The 17,249-nt window shown below is 45.8% G+C and overlaps 1 protein-coding gene across 1 annotated transcript in view; it reads left to right on the plus strand.

The window, feature by feature from the left end:
* The window catches only part of FMNL2 (formin like 2), a 263,738-nt gene that overhangs the window by 205,316 nt on the left and 41,173 nt on the right, over nt 1-17,249 (plus strand). Inside the window, 1 exon segment of the mRNA XM_072757816.1 lies at nt 574-667. Coding sequence (XP_072613917.1) covers nt 574-667 — 94 coding nt within the window.

Consider the following 17,249-nt stretch of genomic DNA (forward strand, 5'->3'; position numbering starts at 1 on the left):
TTCCCAGTTGTCTAAGTTTATCAGTAAAGCTTTTTCAAACATATTGTACTGAGTCACCCACTGGTAGAAGTGAAAGACAAATCTTCCCAGAATTAATTTTCATTAGTGAGTAATTTATAATTTTGGGAATGGGAAACATTCCTTCTAAATCTGTTACCTCACATCAATCGCATTAGTAAAGGTTTAAAAATGTACTTTGATATAAATATACCTTAGTAGGGCAGCCGCGGTGGCGCAGCGGTTTGGCGCCGCCTGCAGCCTGGGGTGTGATCCTGGAGACCCAGGATCAAGTCCCACATCGGGCTTCCTGCATGGAGCCTGCTTCTCCCTCTGCGTGTGTCTCCCTCTGCCTGTGTCTCTGCCTCTCTCTTCGCTCTCTCTGAATGAATAAATAAATAAATCTTAAAAATATATATATATATACCTTAGTAAAAATCTTTAAAAAAATAACACAAGCAAATATTTTATTATTCCAGTCATCTTGGAAGGAGGGAGAAGCTGACTCATCATGTTACTTTCACTGATATATATATATATATTTTTTTTTTTGCTTGTTTCTTCTTGTTTCGACAGAACAAAAGCCCTTGTCTTAGAACTGTTGGCAGCTGTTTGTCTCGTCAGAGGCGGGCATGAAATCATTTTATCAGCATTTGACAACTTTAAGGAGGTAGGTTACTTTGTAGTTTGCTCACACAAGCATATTTGGAAGTCTTTGAACAGAGTGATTTACCTTTTCTCTGTGTGTTTTATTAAGGAGGTATAATTAACCTTAGTTTCACGTGTACAGCACAAGGACTCAATATTTGTATTGTGTCACCACAGTAAGTCTAGTTCATATCCATGGTTTACCCTTTTATTTATTCTGGGGCCTAAGGGGTATAATAGTTAATTTTCTAAGATGTCAACGAGGGAGAAGTGATGTATCTAGTCTAAATTATCTTAAATGGATGCGTTAAGCTTTCTTTGTCTCGTTTCCAAGAAAAGTTAAAAACTTTTTTTGTGGGATCCATTTTACTTTGGAGAACATGGAATTGCCGGTTTGAAAGCATGTTTTGTTGAATGTCTGAGGTTTTCGTTATGGTTGATACTTGAGCATCCACCATGTACATGTTGTGGACTCTTTAATCATAGTAACTTTCCCCAAATCATAAGTATTATCATTGCTGTGCTGGATGCCCCCAAAAGACTTCTCAAATAAATACACTGATTTTAGCAGCTTGTAATCTTAACCAGGTGATCCTGTCCTAGACAGTGGACACGCATGGTTGAAAATGAAAACTGAAATGACTACAGAGGAAGAAATAATTACTTACAGAAAATATGATACCGAGGATGGTGGCCCAAACTATCAAGACACAACAACTGAAAAAATTGCTAATTTCCCTTGGTGGTAGTGTGCAGGGTGACATGGCCATGAAGAGTGCCTGTTGGCCCCCCTACTATGTGCCTAACATCTGTGCCCCTAGCATCTGAAGTAAAGGCACTTGGAGCCAGGCTTCAGCAGGGCTGTCAGCCACGCTGTGCCTTCTCTTGGCGATCCCCTTAGATTCCAGATGCTTCTGGATTTGAATCCAGATCTCAGAGGGAAATCTAGACTCTCTCTTACCTTTCCTGGGAGCCTCTGGGTAGAACCAAGCTAGTATTTGTTGAAGACCTACTATATGGCAGGTGCTATGCCAGGTACACCCATAAAGTCAACTGGTTCTATGAAAGTATATGAGACATGTATTAATGTCTAAAGAATAAACTAAAATTCCGAATACTTTGCCCATAGCCACATAGCCAGATAAGCGGCAGAGTGAAGACAGGGATTTGGTGCTCCTGATCCTGAACTTCTGTTTTAGGTGGCATTTGGGCCCATCTGTGTGTGAAACTCTGGGGGGAAATACTGAATTAGGACCTCAGAGCCATGTCCCCCACCCTACCCCTTTCATTGGACTTACTACCCAGCTTCCAGATGTACTAGCAAGTGACCCATGACCATGTATGTAGGCTAGAAATCTTCAAAGATGTCAGCAGGAAAATCAGTACTCTTGCCTTTTTATTTGTTTCCCTCCCTTTAGTCACTGCTTTAAGATTTTGATGTTATCCATTTTGTTAATGCTGACCACAGACAGGATCAAATACTGTCTTTTTAGCTATTCAGCCTCAGTGATAGTAAAAAAAAATATCCAGGTTCCAAGAATATGAGGAATGAGAGTGAATCTTTAAATTCAAACTTTGGTTTTTTAAAAAAAGGCTTTAGAGATAAGAAATGTATGAATGCTTGTCTGTGCATGTGTTTATATATCCTATATTGCTACATAAAATTTATAAGTAAAGAGATACATGTTTGGGGAGATGGGTCTAATAGGAAAGTGAAACAGCATGCGAAGCTAATGTAACTCCCAAATCTTTGTCGTTTGATCATATTTGGACATATCACCTAATTCCTTCCACATCAGAAGCACTTTACTGTAGAGTTATCAGTGTGTTATAACATAAGCAAGATCACAAGCATGTGACTATATTGCAGGTCAAGTTATGTCCTAAAATTATAATTGTGTACAATTAAAACCATTAATTCATGAAGTGGATATTAATTTTGTTTCCTTTTAGGGAAAAGAGAATGCCTTTCTCATGCATGATGATACTTGCAGAGTTGAGTTTTAATGACCTGGTATCAGAATTGTAGATGGTTTAGCCATTAGGGCATAGTGGGTGCATGCATTGACCTCAAGGTGTAGAGTCCTGTAGACAGACCAAACAAAGGGATTACCCTAATAGCCATGTGAATGAACACAGGGCAGGTGCATGCACCTCAGAAACTTTATTCTTATGGCTAGGTAAAGGAGCACCAGTCCATTTATCTGTTCAACCTTAGGGCGAGAAAGTATTACTTTTGTGTTGATCCTTTTTTTTTTTTTTTTTTAAATGTAATACCATTGTCAGCCCAGAATCTTTTGAATTTCTTCCTTTTCTCTTTTCTACCATTTTATGTGAGGGTTTTTTTTTTTTTTCTTATACATCATGGTCAAGAGGGTATTCTTTAATCATTTTAGCAAAAAATGTCAGTGGAACCTCCTGGGTTTAGGGAGATTTGGGAGCCAGCTGTTCCTGATTACGAAAAGTTGTACTTGTGATCTCAGGTGCTTATGCAGATGGGGTGTTGGTGAGAGTAATGTGTATTGAACTGTTCATGGCAGGAAGAGTACCACACCAGGTACCAGAATACTAGGGAGTAGGGCCAACAGTCTTTGCCTTTAAGAAGATTGTTTTTAAAGCTTTTTATCCCTTTTAGTAAGTTGGGATTCCATTCCTCTCTTTAAGGAGGATGATGGGATTATCCTTGTTTTCGCTGGGGGGACTGATGGAGGTTGTGGGGTTTGACATGAGACATCAGTATCTTGTTTTGCAAATAAAGTAAAGGGCATTAGAGGAGCCAGATTCTTTGGGCTTTGATCATTATTAAAGCACAGCCAAGCGTACTGTTGCAATGTGGCACCAGATGCTAAAGGGAAGTTTAAAGACCATGCATCTTAAGTATGTAGCAGGATGTTTTCCCCCTCTACTTCTTGAGCCAACAGCTCATTTTGTCCTATTTGACTACCTCTAATTAATTCAAATGTAAATAGAAGGGAGGGTATCTCTTAGTTTTGATAGTCTTTTATGTACGATTCCTGAAATTTCTCAAATTTTAATTAATATTCAGAATCTCAACAAGTTTGGTTTTCTGTGGTTTTGCAACGAATTTCATCACATATCCTTATAGTATCTGGAGTCTGTGCCTTAGCATTTCCAATTTAATGATATATCTGATGGCCAGAGGAATATTAACCCAAGGCCTTGCTTTTGTGGATGTTGAGATTGAGGCTAGGCCAGGTGTCACTGAGGAAGCACATATATCACCTCAGTGTGTTTGAGGATAAATGAGTTCTGACACCAAGCATGGTGACATGCCTAAAAATTTGAGCATAGTGAGTAGGTAAAGACTAAACCATTTAGTCAACCATGATGCTCTTTGAATTCTTTTCTCTTAAAAAAATTTTTTTTTTTCTAAATAAAGGGAATTAACACATCTGGTTTTGGTGTTGAAACCTCTCCTCATGAAAATTTATGGTCCTCAATTGAGGACCAGGGTGAGAACAAGGAGTCATCTGTTTTTTGCTAACTGGCTAATTTTGCCATGTGGAGGGATCTATTACCATCTTGTCTAAATCGATAATTTCTTAGTTGCATAGCAATATGTCTTTTTGAACATTTGGCCTCCTAGACAGGAAAAAATACATTTGGAAACAAAGGTCGCTCTCTTGGTATTTGCATGAATTCAGGGTCTTATTTGTGAGAAGCAGAAACTGACTCAAACAGTAGAAAGGGTGGATTGGAAGGAGGTCGAGAAATGCACAGGTTGACAAGGTGCCCAGAGAAACAGGCCTGGAAAACGGGCAGGCGTTCCTGAAATGTGGCGAGACTCTCCGGCTGTGTGCCCTTGAGGCCTCGCCACCATAAACACTACTTGAGGTTCTGATTATGCTCTTCCTTCTCTCCCAAATGACATGGACCACAGCTAGTGATCTGGGCCATAAAAGTACACTTGTGGGTTAAGGACATGACCTACCCCCACTTTACAGGTATAAACACCGTTTAATCCAGTTTCGACATTGAGATCTTCTACCTAGACCTTGCTCTCCTACTTTTCTGAGTCTTCCTACTGGTTTTCCATTCTCTTCTTTGTATATCTGACAAACTACCTTTAAGAAAGTATCTCCAAGAGTCTGGCAAAAAGAAAAAAAAAAGTGCTCCCATTTGAAATCAGAGGGACAGATACTGAGGCCCCATAGACTCTGCGATGGAATGGCCTGCTATGATACCAGTAATAAAGCTCTTGGAGGGCTTTGAGCTCCCAGCTCCCCCAGGATGCTGGGACGTGCACCTGGAATTCATCAGGATTCCAGAATGATTATAACTGTGTTCTCTTCTGCTTCCAAAATGACAGCATCTGGCTTTAACAAAGAAGCCTGAGGCTTGAGTTTGGTTATTTGGGACCCACCTCCTTCCTACTCCTGCCCTTCCAGTGTGGGGAGGCAGAGCCTTGTGAAGTGAGTCACTCAAGGCCACCAGAGCTCCTGTATGCAGCGGTCTTGGCAGTAGTCATTCGTTTCTTCGCCCTTTTCTAGAAGGCCTCCTCAGAAAGTTGATGTGGTTTAGCTACCGGGCACCCGAAAGCACTTGTGCTACACGTTATTAAGTTGATTTAAGAAGGCCTGTCAAGTTTTATTTACAGTGGGCCAAATTGGGCAGGAAGGAGAGCAGACACTTTGGTGCGCTTCCAGCGTCCTTCTGAGCTTAATCCCGTCTAATCTAACCTCTCCAATGTTGGAGGGCTTAGGATTATAAATCCAGCACAAGACCATTCGGATGACTCCTTCCATGGTAAAAATGTTCCTCATGGAGGGAAGGGTACTTTTTCAGTCTCTGACCAAACTATAAGCAATGTATTTTCTCAGCTCTCAAGCTGTGAGAGCCATAGCTCAGAGCATGAGGCCAGAACGATGCTAACCTGATTCCCCGAGACTCTTCTGTGGACAGTGTGTCTTTGGTGATCAGGAAGCAGAGTCACAGCAGTTATTTTCTTTGGACAGTTGCTGCTGGTGTATAATAAATTACACCAGACATCTTACTGTGCCCAGGAGGCCAGGCCAGGTGTGGCGGGGATGACTGTCCTGCTCTGTCATGCCCAGGGCCTCATCAGGGAAGACAGGAAGTCATCTGGAGGCTTCTTCACTCACGTATCTAGCTTCAGGGCTGAGATGACTTCAAGGCTGAGCTCGGTGGGACCTGCCAACCAGAGGGCCTCCGTGGGGAATTCCCTGCGGCTGGGGGCTGGCTTCCAAGAGGGGAGCATCTGGAGATCGGGTCTTCAAAGTGATAGAAGTTCTCTCATGTCGTCCTGGCCAGTGTCAGGTGTCATCAGTGTCATTTCTGCATCCTCTTGGTTATGAGTGAGTCATACTAAGGACAACGCAGATGCAAAGGGGTACCGATGACTTGACTTCTCAATGGTGGGTCACAGCACAGGAGGACATGTAGGGGGGAGATGCTGCTGTGGTCTTCTTTGGAAAATACAGTTCACCTCTGTGACTTCTGAGAATTACCACTACTCTCTAGTTGTTCCTCTTCTGTTTTCTCTGTCTTTCCTCAACCCAATACTTGGTTTTGCCTCAGGACCGAAAGTTTTATAAGCTTTTTCATTGGAATTAGAAAGATGGTCACCATTTCTCTGAAGCCAGTTTACTCTGGGCAAGCCGTATTTTGGGAGCCTTTCTAGAGGAGAAAGGAGCCATTTACATAAGATTTCTGAGCTAGTAATGAACTAGTTATTTCTGTATCATCTGTGTCTTTATCATCTTGTAAGGAAGCGAAGGCTGGTCTCCTGTTGGCCATTAAGGGATGACTCATGCTAATTTACTGGAAAATTTTTCATGAATATTTGAGTGCCCCTTTGTGTCAGAAACATCGATAAACACTGGCGATGAGAAAATGAGTAAGACCTAGGCCCTACTCTTAAGGAGCATCTGAATCCAGTTAAGGAAACAAATATTTTGACAGCGAAACTACTAGGCTTTATAAAGTTAAGCGTTGGATGCTTTGCAAGAGGAGTAACCACCACCAAGAGGAGGCGGAGGAAGGCAGGCAGATGGGACGGGTGCTCTTGGGGGAAGCTTCCCGTAGGAAAGGGTGCCTGAGCTGAATTTAAGATGAAGAAGTTAACCAGATGTATTAGTTTCTTACTGCTGCTGCAGTAAATTGCCACAAACCTAGTGGCTCATAACAAAGCATACCTTCCTGTAGTTCTGTTGGTCATGTGCATAAAATGCATAGACAGAGTGACATTCTTTTGGGGAATCCATTTCCTTGCCCTTTCAGTTTCCAGAGGCTGCATACATTCCTTGGCTGACGGCCTCTTCTGACTCTAAACCCTCTGGCCTCCTTCCTTTGGGTGGCCTTCTGGATTCTGGTGGGTCTACCCAGGTAATCCAGGATAGTCTTCCCATCACAAGATCCTTATCTTAATCATACCTGCAAAGTCCCTTTTACATGGATGGTAAATATTCACCGGTAACAGGGATTAGGACATGGACTTCTTTGTGGACATCTGTGTGGAGGCGGCCTTGGCCTAGCATACCAAGCGAAGGCATCCTTTTACGCAAAGGAGGTGGCATCCCAGTAAAACTTCAAGGACTGTAGTTACTGTAGTTTACCCTCCATTCGTAAAGGGAGGGGAGGGGATGGGAAGAGACAAGGTGGGATGGGAAGTGAGGGGCGGGTGAGGAAAGACTTCATGTCTTATTTCAGGGTCCTGGTGCGGCCCCGGAGCCTGAAGCAGCAAGGGGCAGCAGGGGAAAGGTGTTCTTCAGGCTCCTCCAAGTACTTGCTTAGAACCACTCTCTCGGGGGGATCCCTGGGTTGCTCAGTGGTTAGCGCCTGCCTTCGGCCCAGGGTGTGATGCTGGAGTCCCGGGATCGAGTCCCGTGTTGGGCTCCCTGCATGGCGCCTGCTTCTCTCTCTGCCTGTGTCTCTGCCCCCCCCCCATGAATAAATAAATAAAAATATTTAAAAAAAAAAAAAAGAACCACTCTCTCAGCAAAGAGCTAGCAGTTATATTTTGCTGCAAGAGTCCATTGGCAGTGAGCTCAGCATGAGGTCACTTGGACAGAGCAGGGTGTGGTTAGGACTTGAGATCTGCTTTAGAGATCTTGCCATTCATAGTTCTCATTCCTAGGGCCTCTTCTTCCACCGACAGTCATCTGCTCCTTCAGCCCTTAATGTCTACAGAACTTTTGCTGTGGCTTAAGGGAATTAAAAACAAAACAGAACAAAACGAGGGTAGGGGAGTGGTACCTGGGAGCAGACGAGACCATCCTGATACCTGGGAGATGCTTTGCTTTTCAGCCTGGCTCTAACTCGACCCTCCCCCTCTGTGCAGGAGCCTGTGATCATCTTACACCACAGGGGGCCTCGTCACCTATTTCATTCATAGCAGCCTTTTAAAAACAACACGGCGGCATTGCTTCCTTTTGTGTTTAGTCATGAAAAAAATGCTATTTCTAAAACCAGGCCCTTAGCCAACTGTGAAATAGTAGGCATATGTGGCCTCGTGGCATATTCCGGGAAGATAAGCGTGAAAGCCTGCAGGAGAAAACCAGGGCTGCGTGTGACTTCAAGGCCCCCATCGATCTGAGCCTGGCACAAGCCCTACACTTGGCACTTTCCCCGGGCAAGTGCTGCTTTGACCTTCAGAGGGCTGTGGTTGTAAGTACAAACGGACCCTGTGAAGCTCTGCTGCGACTCGATGCGAGAACTGGAGTGAAAACTGACAGCTCTGACCGCAGCGTCACCTACTCCGGGAACCGTTAGGGTGCGGAGGTTTAGTTCCTGGGCAGGATTTGGTTGCCATTCTGGCATTTATTTCTGCAGACTAATGTTCGAGTCTATTTTAGGGTCACTTTGGTTTCTTTTTTCTGTGTGAAAGAACGCCTATTCTTTTTCTCCCTCACTCCACCCTGACTTGTATAACAAGGAGGTTTTTTTCTTAAGTCTGTATCTTGGGTCTTAAGTATACTTCGGTATTCTATATTTGTTCTAGCTGCTTTTCAAAGCAGGTTTATATTAAGTGAAACCAGAATTGTTTTAGAATGTCAAATCCGGATTATAGGTTATTTTTAGTGGTCATTAAGTCCAGCGCTAAGCAATGGCTGAGTCCTAAACCCAGAGCACTATATATATGTGTGTGTACATATTATATGTATGTTTAATTTTATTTATTCATGAGACACACACACACACACACACAGTCAGAGACCCAGGCAGAGGGAGAAGCAGGCTCCATGCAGGGAGCCCGATGCAGGACTCGATCCCAGGCCCTGGAGATCATGAGCTGAAGGCAGATGCTGAGCCATCCAGGCGTGATGATTTTTATACCACAAAAGCTTCAGTTGCCTTGAGAAAGACAGGGTTGACCTTAATAGGTAGGTAGTTAGGGACTAAATGTGTGCTATGGTCAACAGAGGACAGTAATTCAGAACTTTAATAATTGTGATTTTTTTCTTCTATTTGCTGTTCTAATTTAAGCTAGTTTTTTGGGTGTTATTGCCACTGAATATGCTTATTGAGCTTGACTCCCTGTGTGTGAGTCAAGCTCAGATTTCATTTGAAAGTTAAATACTTGGAAACCTTAAGCACATTTTTTAAAAAAGTGATTTGGGCTCCACAGTCAGTACATAAGGGCTTTGTTTGGTTGGTTTCTTTTAAACTAACAAACAACTGTGTTCAGAAAGAAAACACGAGCGGAGTTCTTGAATGTATTCCATTTTATAAACCTTAGCCGGCGGCTTATATCATGGTTACAGAAAGGCCTGTACAAATACAGAAATTGAAAGGCTGCCGGGTATCGTTTGCCGCGTCCTAACGGGCTGCTGGTATCCTTCCATCCCAAGCTCCACCCTATGATGTAGGAACGAAGAAGAGCAGGTTTAGAGTGGATCGCCTGCTGCATCCTTTAGTAAATGGCGACCTTGGGGTTTTTACCAGACCATTGAGCACAAGAAGGCTCAGAGTCAACCTTATGTAACACGGTGTCACACACCACACGCTTCTGGGCGTGTTCACGTGACGCCTTCAGCTTTCTGCTGTAACGCGACCGTAATTGGAATGGTTATCCCGTGGGCAGCTTTCTGGAGTGTTTTTACTTATTAGTAAAATCCAGGACCAGTGGGGCTATTTGTATGGGCCCCGGGGATGGGGCTCCCGCAGGATTATACAAGAAGACTGGCGTTTGTTGGTGGGTGGAGGACGTCGGGGGAACAGAAGGTGCGCGGCCTGTCCAGGAGCGGGCTGGGCCAGGACGAACGTGCTGCGTGGCGGGGGAACCTTCTGACTGGGGTCCGCGTTACGGAGCAAAGCAGGAGGGTGCGGGCAGGATGAAGCTTTGGAGGAGACGACGGTAGTAGTGGAGAGATCAGAAACCTGTGATGGAATCTCGCCTGGAAGATAAACTCAGAAGGAAAAGAAAACGGGGAAGAGAAGCAACTACTAGTTATAAAGCACTCTACAGTTTCTAAAGTGTGGTCATGTTCTATGTGATTCTGTGGAAATCTGTGAAGTGCGTTTTATGCAATCCTGAAAATCTTAAAGAGTACTGACCCTGGTGATGAAGGACGTGAGAGGCGAGATGCTGGGGGAAGCTTGTGGCCATGACCGTGGACGTGAAGCCACGAGAGTCCGCAGAAGACAGGCTGGCCTAGTGAATTTGGGGATGGACGTAAGAGGAGTGTAGAGATCTGTGCAGGTAGGAGACATTAGAAGAAAGTTGCACGGCCACCCTAAACAAGTGTCTGGGATTTTTTTTTTTTTCTGGTGGAGAAAATAAGCGTTGTCTTTATTAAATTCATTCTGTTTGTGATGGTGAAATGTCTAATGTCAGATTCTTAGTTCTTTTTTTTTAAAAAAAGATTTATCTATCTATCTATCTATCTATCTATCTATTTATTTATTTATTTATTTATTTATTTATTTATGATAGATATAGAGAGAGGGAGAGAGGCAGAGACACAGGAGGAGGGAGAAGCAGGCTCCATGCAGGGAGCCTGACGGGGGACTCGGTCCCGGGACTCCAGGATTGCACCCTGGGCCAAAGGCAGGCGCCAACCCAACCGCTGAGCCACCCAGGGATCCCCAGATTCGTAGTTCTGAACTAAAGATGATGAATGAGAGAACAGGTTTAAGCAGAGGTATTGGGGAGGGTGTGTTGGGGGAGGGGTATCATCCAAATAGAGAAAGGGATTGTAACTGAGGAGATGGATGTCACCGTGCCAGCCTAGAGGAGTAAGAGGCCAGCTCGGAAAGGCCTAGAAGGATGCTCAGGAGAGACGACACAGTGCAACAAGGACAGCCAGGAGGGCGAGCACCTACCTGGGGGTGTGGCATCTTATGGCATAAGTTCCTACTTGAGGTGACAAGTTAGTCACATGGTCTCTGTACTCCCGATTCCACGTTTTCGTATTTCTATATAAAAAAATTTTAATCGGCGTGTGCCTGTGTGATACCTATTCTTGTGTGTCCAGATGGCTCCATCTGAGAAAGGCTAAGTGCTTCCTGTAGTACAGGTGGGAGGACGGGGAACCCACATAATTGAACGATGGGCACAAAAATGTACAAACAAGAACAAAGTGCAGCCTGAGGGCAGTTGGTAGGATGGACACAAGCTTAGGAACAGGGCCCTGTCACTTGGACTGCGCGGTGGAGCTCGTCCCAGGGTCCCTCTCTGACCACCTGGAAACGGCTGCTTTGGTTTCCAGACCCAAGTGTCGTTACAAACCTCTGCGGTGTGTCGAGGGATTGCTGCTTCCCTTGCCAGGAAGTGAGTTGGGTGTGCGGGGGCGCGCACGCTGGCCTTGCCGCTCGTCAGGGCCCGTGTCTGCGAAAGCATCGCTGCCTTGAGCGGGTTTCAAAGACGGAGCTTTCGGGTGGTTTTCCAGGCCTTTCGTTTTCCAGCTCGTCAGTCGTGCCCGGGCGCTGTTAGCTCCGCGGGGTGGGTGCCGTCCTGGATTCCCTCCCCTGCGCCGCTGCGTGGCGCTCCCGTCCGGTCCTTGCACACCTTGTACCCACCTGCCAGGGACAGAGTCCTGCTTGGTTGTCATTCACAGCCATCGACTGGACCTGCTCAGCAGAAGAAAATGGCTCAGTGGTTGCTGCTTGTGGTCCAGCCCTGCCAGTCACTCCCCCCTTCGTGCAGTTGGGCCCCTGACGGGATTTGCCCCCTCAGACATGAGCTAGAGCTCTGCTGTGTTTCAGCGGTTTGGTTTGGGCCGTGGAAAGCGAGGGCTCCTTCCCCACCAGTAAATGTACCAGCAACACGTGTGACATCCTGGATTCACTGGTAGGCCGCTAAGAACAACACTGAATGTTGCATTTTGGAGTATTTTCCGGGAAGAGGCGTAAAGCTAGGAAGTAGCGCATTCCATGCGGTAGTTATCAAGGGCGTGTTTAGTGCCCCGTTAAAAGAGAATCCTTGCAGGTTGCTTGCATGTTGATTCTTGGTTGTTTGATGTTTAGCGTGTCAGGTGTTCCAGGGCGGATCTGTCTACCTGGGTAGGTTCCCTGAGCATGATTGTCGCTGAACTTTGGGGAATGCGTGTCCTACGCGCCACGTAGGAGATGACTGTTTATCTTCCCCAGGTTCTTGCTCGGAATCCAACACTCACTTGGCTTTGGGAGAAGAATGTCTAGGCGTGTAGTGAGCCAGGAATTGTACCTGTGAATACAAGGATTCAAGGGGAGTCTGGCTTCGTTTTGTTTGGGTTTTTAGTCTGTTTCCTACCCTGTACACTGGTGGGAGATTTCTTGCTACCTCGGGAAACCTGCCACACCTGAGTGATGTGACTTCGTGTCCATGGAGAGGGGCAGATGTAGTTCTTGGTTTGCTGTGATCAACTCTCCAACAGTCTTGTAAAATATTTTCATATTAGAAGTCCATTTATTTGCTTCTCCAAGTTACATGTTTTAAGAATTCATCATCTTGGGATGCTTGAGTGACTCAGAGTTTGAGCGTCTGCCTTTGGCTCGGGTCATGACCCTGGGGTGCTGGGATCGAGCCCACAGAAGGCTCACTCCGGGGAACCTATTTCTCTCTCTGTCTCTCATGAATAAATAAATAAAATCTTAAAAAAAAAAGAATTTATCATCTTTGAAGAAATAAAGAAGCAGTTCTCTAGTAGTATAATTTAGTAGTTCTTAAACTTTTGACCTCAAGGCCTCTTTTTTACATTCTTAAAAATTCTGAAGGACCCCCCCTAATTTCTTGTTTATGCTTGTTATGTATTGATATTTACCCCGTTAGAAATGAAAGCAAAATTTGTATACTTATTTCCTTAGAAATAATATTCTAGGCTCATTACATGTTAGTGTTAAAATTTTTTCAGAACCTAAAAAGAAAAACATCAGTTGACAGTAGTGGCTGTTTTAGTCATCTTGGGTTCCTGTAGTGAAATACCATACACTAAGTGGCTTAAACAACAGAAATTTATTTCCTCACGGTTACAGAGACTGAAAGTCCCCATGCCAGCGTGGTTGGGCTCTGCTGGTGGTGCTTGTCTGGCTTGCAGAGGGCTGACCTCTTGCTATATCCTCAGATGGTCTTTCCTAGGGGGGGGGGGGGGGGGTGGAGGTCCTAAGGCCATCAGTGCCCTTGGATTAGGGACTCACCCTTATGACCTCATTTAACCTTACTTACCTCCTAAAAGCCCTGTTTCCAAATACAGTTGAATTGAGGGTACTTTGATGTTTGAATTTTGTGGAGACGCAGTTTGGTCCAGAACGATGGTGTTAAAGATAAAAAATAAAGTCTAGCTTAAAAGAAAAGAGTGGCATGCTTCTATCCGCTGCTGCATTCAGGCATTTGTGTTGTTTTGATCGAAGTAATTGAAGGAAATTCATCCCCACAGAAATACACAGATGGAAAAGGAAGTATTTTAATAGCATTTTCAGGTGACAGTGGATATTCTTTTTGAAACTCTGCAAACACTGGGCAGGAGGAGTAGCTCCTTAAAGGTTAGCTGCAAAGTAGCATCTGCAACTGTATTAATGAACTTCTGGTACTCTGTTAGTTTAAAATTTATTTGCCAGTCTTATACCTTGAATGAATGTGTAGTTTGATAACAATATGTGGGAGTCAGTTGGAAAATATCAATTCACTGAATTATCCAGATCTTCTAAATATTGACACATCTCATCAGGCAGCTTTTTTTTTTTAATCTCATTATTGTCATCACCAATTTCATCAGAAAAATCTTTAAATATTGGAAAAGGGCAGCCCGGGTGGCTCAGTGGTTTAGCTCCGCCTTTGGCCCAGGGCCTGATCCTGGAGTCCCGGGATGGAGTCCCACATCGGGCTCCCTGCATGGAGCCTGCTTCTCCCTCTGCCTGTGTCTCTGCCTCTCTCTCTCTCTCTTTCTCTCTTTCTCTTTCTCTCTCTCCTGAGTATTCTCATGAATAAATAAATAAAATCTTAAAAAAAAAATAAACATTGGAAAAGCTGCCAAACTTGAATACAAGTTTTCCGAAATTCTCATTTTTGCTTGAAAGCTCAATTTTTATCATTGGAAACCAGTATTGTCAGTTTTCTTCCTCCATTTTCAAGAGAATCACTGTTAAGTTTTTAAATCTGAATAACTGTGGTTTGTTATTCTTTCAAATAAGAACAACAACAATGGCTAGGTGTGTGAGGGTTCCTTTTTCTGTGCACCCTTGCCAGCACTTGTTTCTTGTGGTTTTGATTAGCATTTCCCTGATGCCGGGTGATGCTGAGCATCTTTTCATGTGTCTATCGGTCTTCTGTTTATCTTCTTTGAAGAAATGTGTGTTTGTGTCTTATGCACATTTTTTAATTGGATTCCGTGGTGTTTGGGTGTTGAATTGTATCAGTGCTTTCTATGGTTTGAATACCAAGTTTGTATCAGATATGCACTTTCATCAAGGGTATTTTTTTTTTAATTTTTATTTATTTATGATAGTCACACAGAGAGAGAGAGAGGCAGAGACACAGGCAGAGGGAGAAGCAGGCTCCATGCACCGGGAGCCCGACGTGGGATTCGATCCCGGGTCTCCAGGATCGCGCCCTGGGCCAAAGGCAGGCGCCAAACCGCTGCGCCACCCAGGGATCCCCCATCAAGGGTATTCTTAAGTGAAACTGGCTTTTTTTTTTTTTTTAACCGAGACACTGAGGAATACGGTGATTACTGGGGTACTTGGTGCCACTGCCGTGAGCCATGCCAAAGCAGCAGGAGGTTTCTTCACCAGCTGTTGCTTTTGTACGACCAGAGCAGTTGTCTGCTCTGTGCAAGCGGCAAGTGACACCTTAGTGTCATTGTAAAACTAGTCTTGACCTCACAGGCTCTGTGAAAGGGCCTCAGAGACCCTTCGTGGTCAAGAACCATGTTTTAAGGACTGCTTCCAGGACACCTGGGTGATTCAGCGGCTTAGCACTGCCTTCGGCCCGGGGCGTGATCCTGGAGACCCAGGATCGAGTCCCACGTCAGGCTCCCTGCATGGAGCCTGCTTCTCCCTCTGCCTTGTTTCTGCCCCTCTCTCTAATAAATAAATTAAATCTTAAGAAAAAAAAAAAAAAACTGCTTCCCAAATACACCGTCTGCTGTCTTGTTGTCTCATTGGGCCGAGTGGAAATGGTTCCAGGTAGCTGTGAGTGAGGTGTCCCGATGAATACCTGGGGCTGGGGCAGGGCACAGAAGACGTGAGGGTGTGGACTGAGACGGGGAGCCAGGGACAAACCTCTGGGATTTACCTGTTGGTGGCCTGAGGTCTTTGATGCAGCCAACAAAGAGTCTTTGTCTCCAGGGCTCTGGATTCACGGCACATCTTCGTGAGAGTTCATTTCGCTTGCGTTGCAGGCGTGAAGAGAGCGTGGGCTGACATCGCCTCCCGAGCAGGGCCCAGGACCGGTGGTGAAAATGCCACAGGATTTAAACAACTCCTATCATGTGCTTTAGCCACTGGTTGGTGAACACTTGACGACCACTGGAAGGGTGTCACCGTGTCTCCTCCCCTGCCTTGCTTGACCAAACTGGGTGTGTTTGAAGGATGAATCTGTAAGGAGAAATGAATGAAATACAGTGTTAGGCATTCTGCTTGAGGGGTTGATGGGTAAGTCAACCCAGAGGTGACCGACGGCCTTGGCTCATCACTTGGTCCTCAGGTAGCTATTTAAACGCCAGGCTCTCTTGAGCTCCGAGGTGTTTGGGTCGTCCTGTAGAAACAGAAGCCTGGAGAGAATCCCTATGTGTTCTTACTGAAGACCAAGAGAGGTGCCCTCTGTTGAAGCCTTAAGGGTCAAGTCAGACAATAGGAATATTTCTGAAACATGTCATTTATGAAGAATTACTTTGTGGAGTCTCACTCTCTAGACTGTAGTAAAAGTCATTTTTTTTTTTTTTTTTAGGGGAGTGACTAGAAATGCATTTTTCACTTAAGGTGTGGTTTTTCAACAAGTTACTCTTGGGGGATTTTCCTAGCCCTTTGCTTCCATGTCAGGATCATCATTTTGGTACAGCAAAATATATACATGAAAAGCAAAAGAGTCCTCTGGATGTTTTGTGCGGTTGTTGCCAAAAGATCTAGGTATTTGGAAACTTCTGGAAAATTGACTCAAGTCTTCACAGGGGTGGTTAGCATGGGGTGGATGGAACCTCTGGCCCATCGTCAGGTTATTTACCAGCCCAGCATCGATGGAAGTGCCTTATTAACGTGTGAGGAAGGAGGGCTGCACGGACGGAGGAGTGCTTGCAGTTGCTGAGCTTCCCAGTAGTTTCCGGTGGAGCAGAGATGAGGTCCTTTACTCTCCCGAGTGTTTCAATTCAGTAAATGTTTCGCCCTTAAATCCCCGAGATGGGAGAGCCAACAGTAGGCCCAAGTTCTGTCCCTGCCCCTGTCCCGGCAGCCGTTGGTGTTGGCGGGGGAGGTGTCCAGTGGCCTTAGGGGACCAAGGCCCTGGGCCCCCCAGCGCAGGCAGCCCAAACGCAGGTGCTCCCGGTGGAAGGAGAGGAGGGCTTGCACCCTTGCACCCGGGACTCCCTGTGAACTGTTTGCTCTGTGCGGCCCTGGGGAGAAAGGTAGGGTAGTCTCCCGGGGCCTGTCGTGCAGGAGAGAAAGGAGGTGTCGTGGTGGGCGGCGGGGCCCGAAGGAGACACTTAAGCCAGAGACCTTGGGTTTCAGGTCACAACCCAGCAGCTGTTGCACGGGCGCCTCGTCAGCCGGCCCGGCCTGGCTGTGGACTCGTGCAGCGGGAGCGGGGCCCGGGAGCAGGGCGGGGTGGGGGGGGGGCAGCACGGCCACCGACCTGGGGGTGCAGACGTGGCCGCTGCTCGTCCGGCACCCGGAGGGCGCGAATCCGGATCACAGGCCTCTGTAAAACCACCTTCTGTCCACGGTTAGCCTTCAGGGACATCATCCCCCCCGCTCGCCCCGGGAGACCCGTAAACCGCTGCCTCTCGTGCATACAGGGTCCCAGATTCATGCAAGCAGTGCAGGATGCTGCTCAGAAAGGTCTTTCTTGGCAGGAGTCGTGCCTTTGCTTCAGTTCCCCTCAAAGCACAAGCACATCTTGCTCGTCCTGGGTGTGGCCATCGGATGGGGCAGGGCAGGACCCCTCGGCCTTATGGGGCCCGAGCCAGAGGCCCTGAGGTCTGGTGCGGTGCCCG

The sequence above is a fragment of the Vulpes vulpes genome, chromosome 5 (assembly GCF_048418805.1).
Source record: "Vulpes vulpes isolate BD-2025 chromosome 5, VulVul3, whole genome shotgun sequence".
Classification (NCBI taxonomy): Eukaryota; Metazoa; Chordata; class Mammalia; order Carnivora; family Canidae; genus Vulpes; species Vulpes vulpes.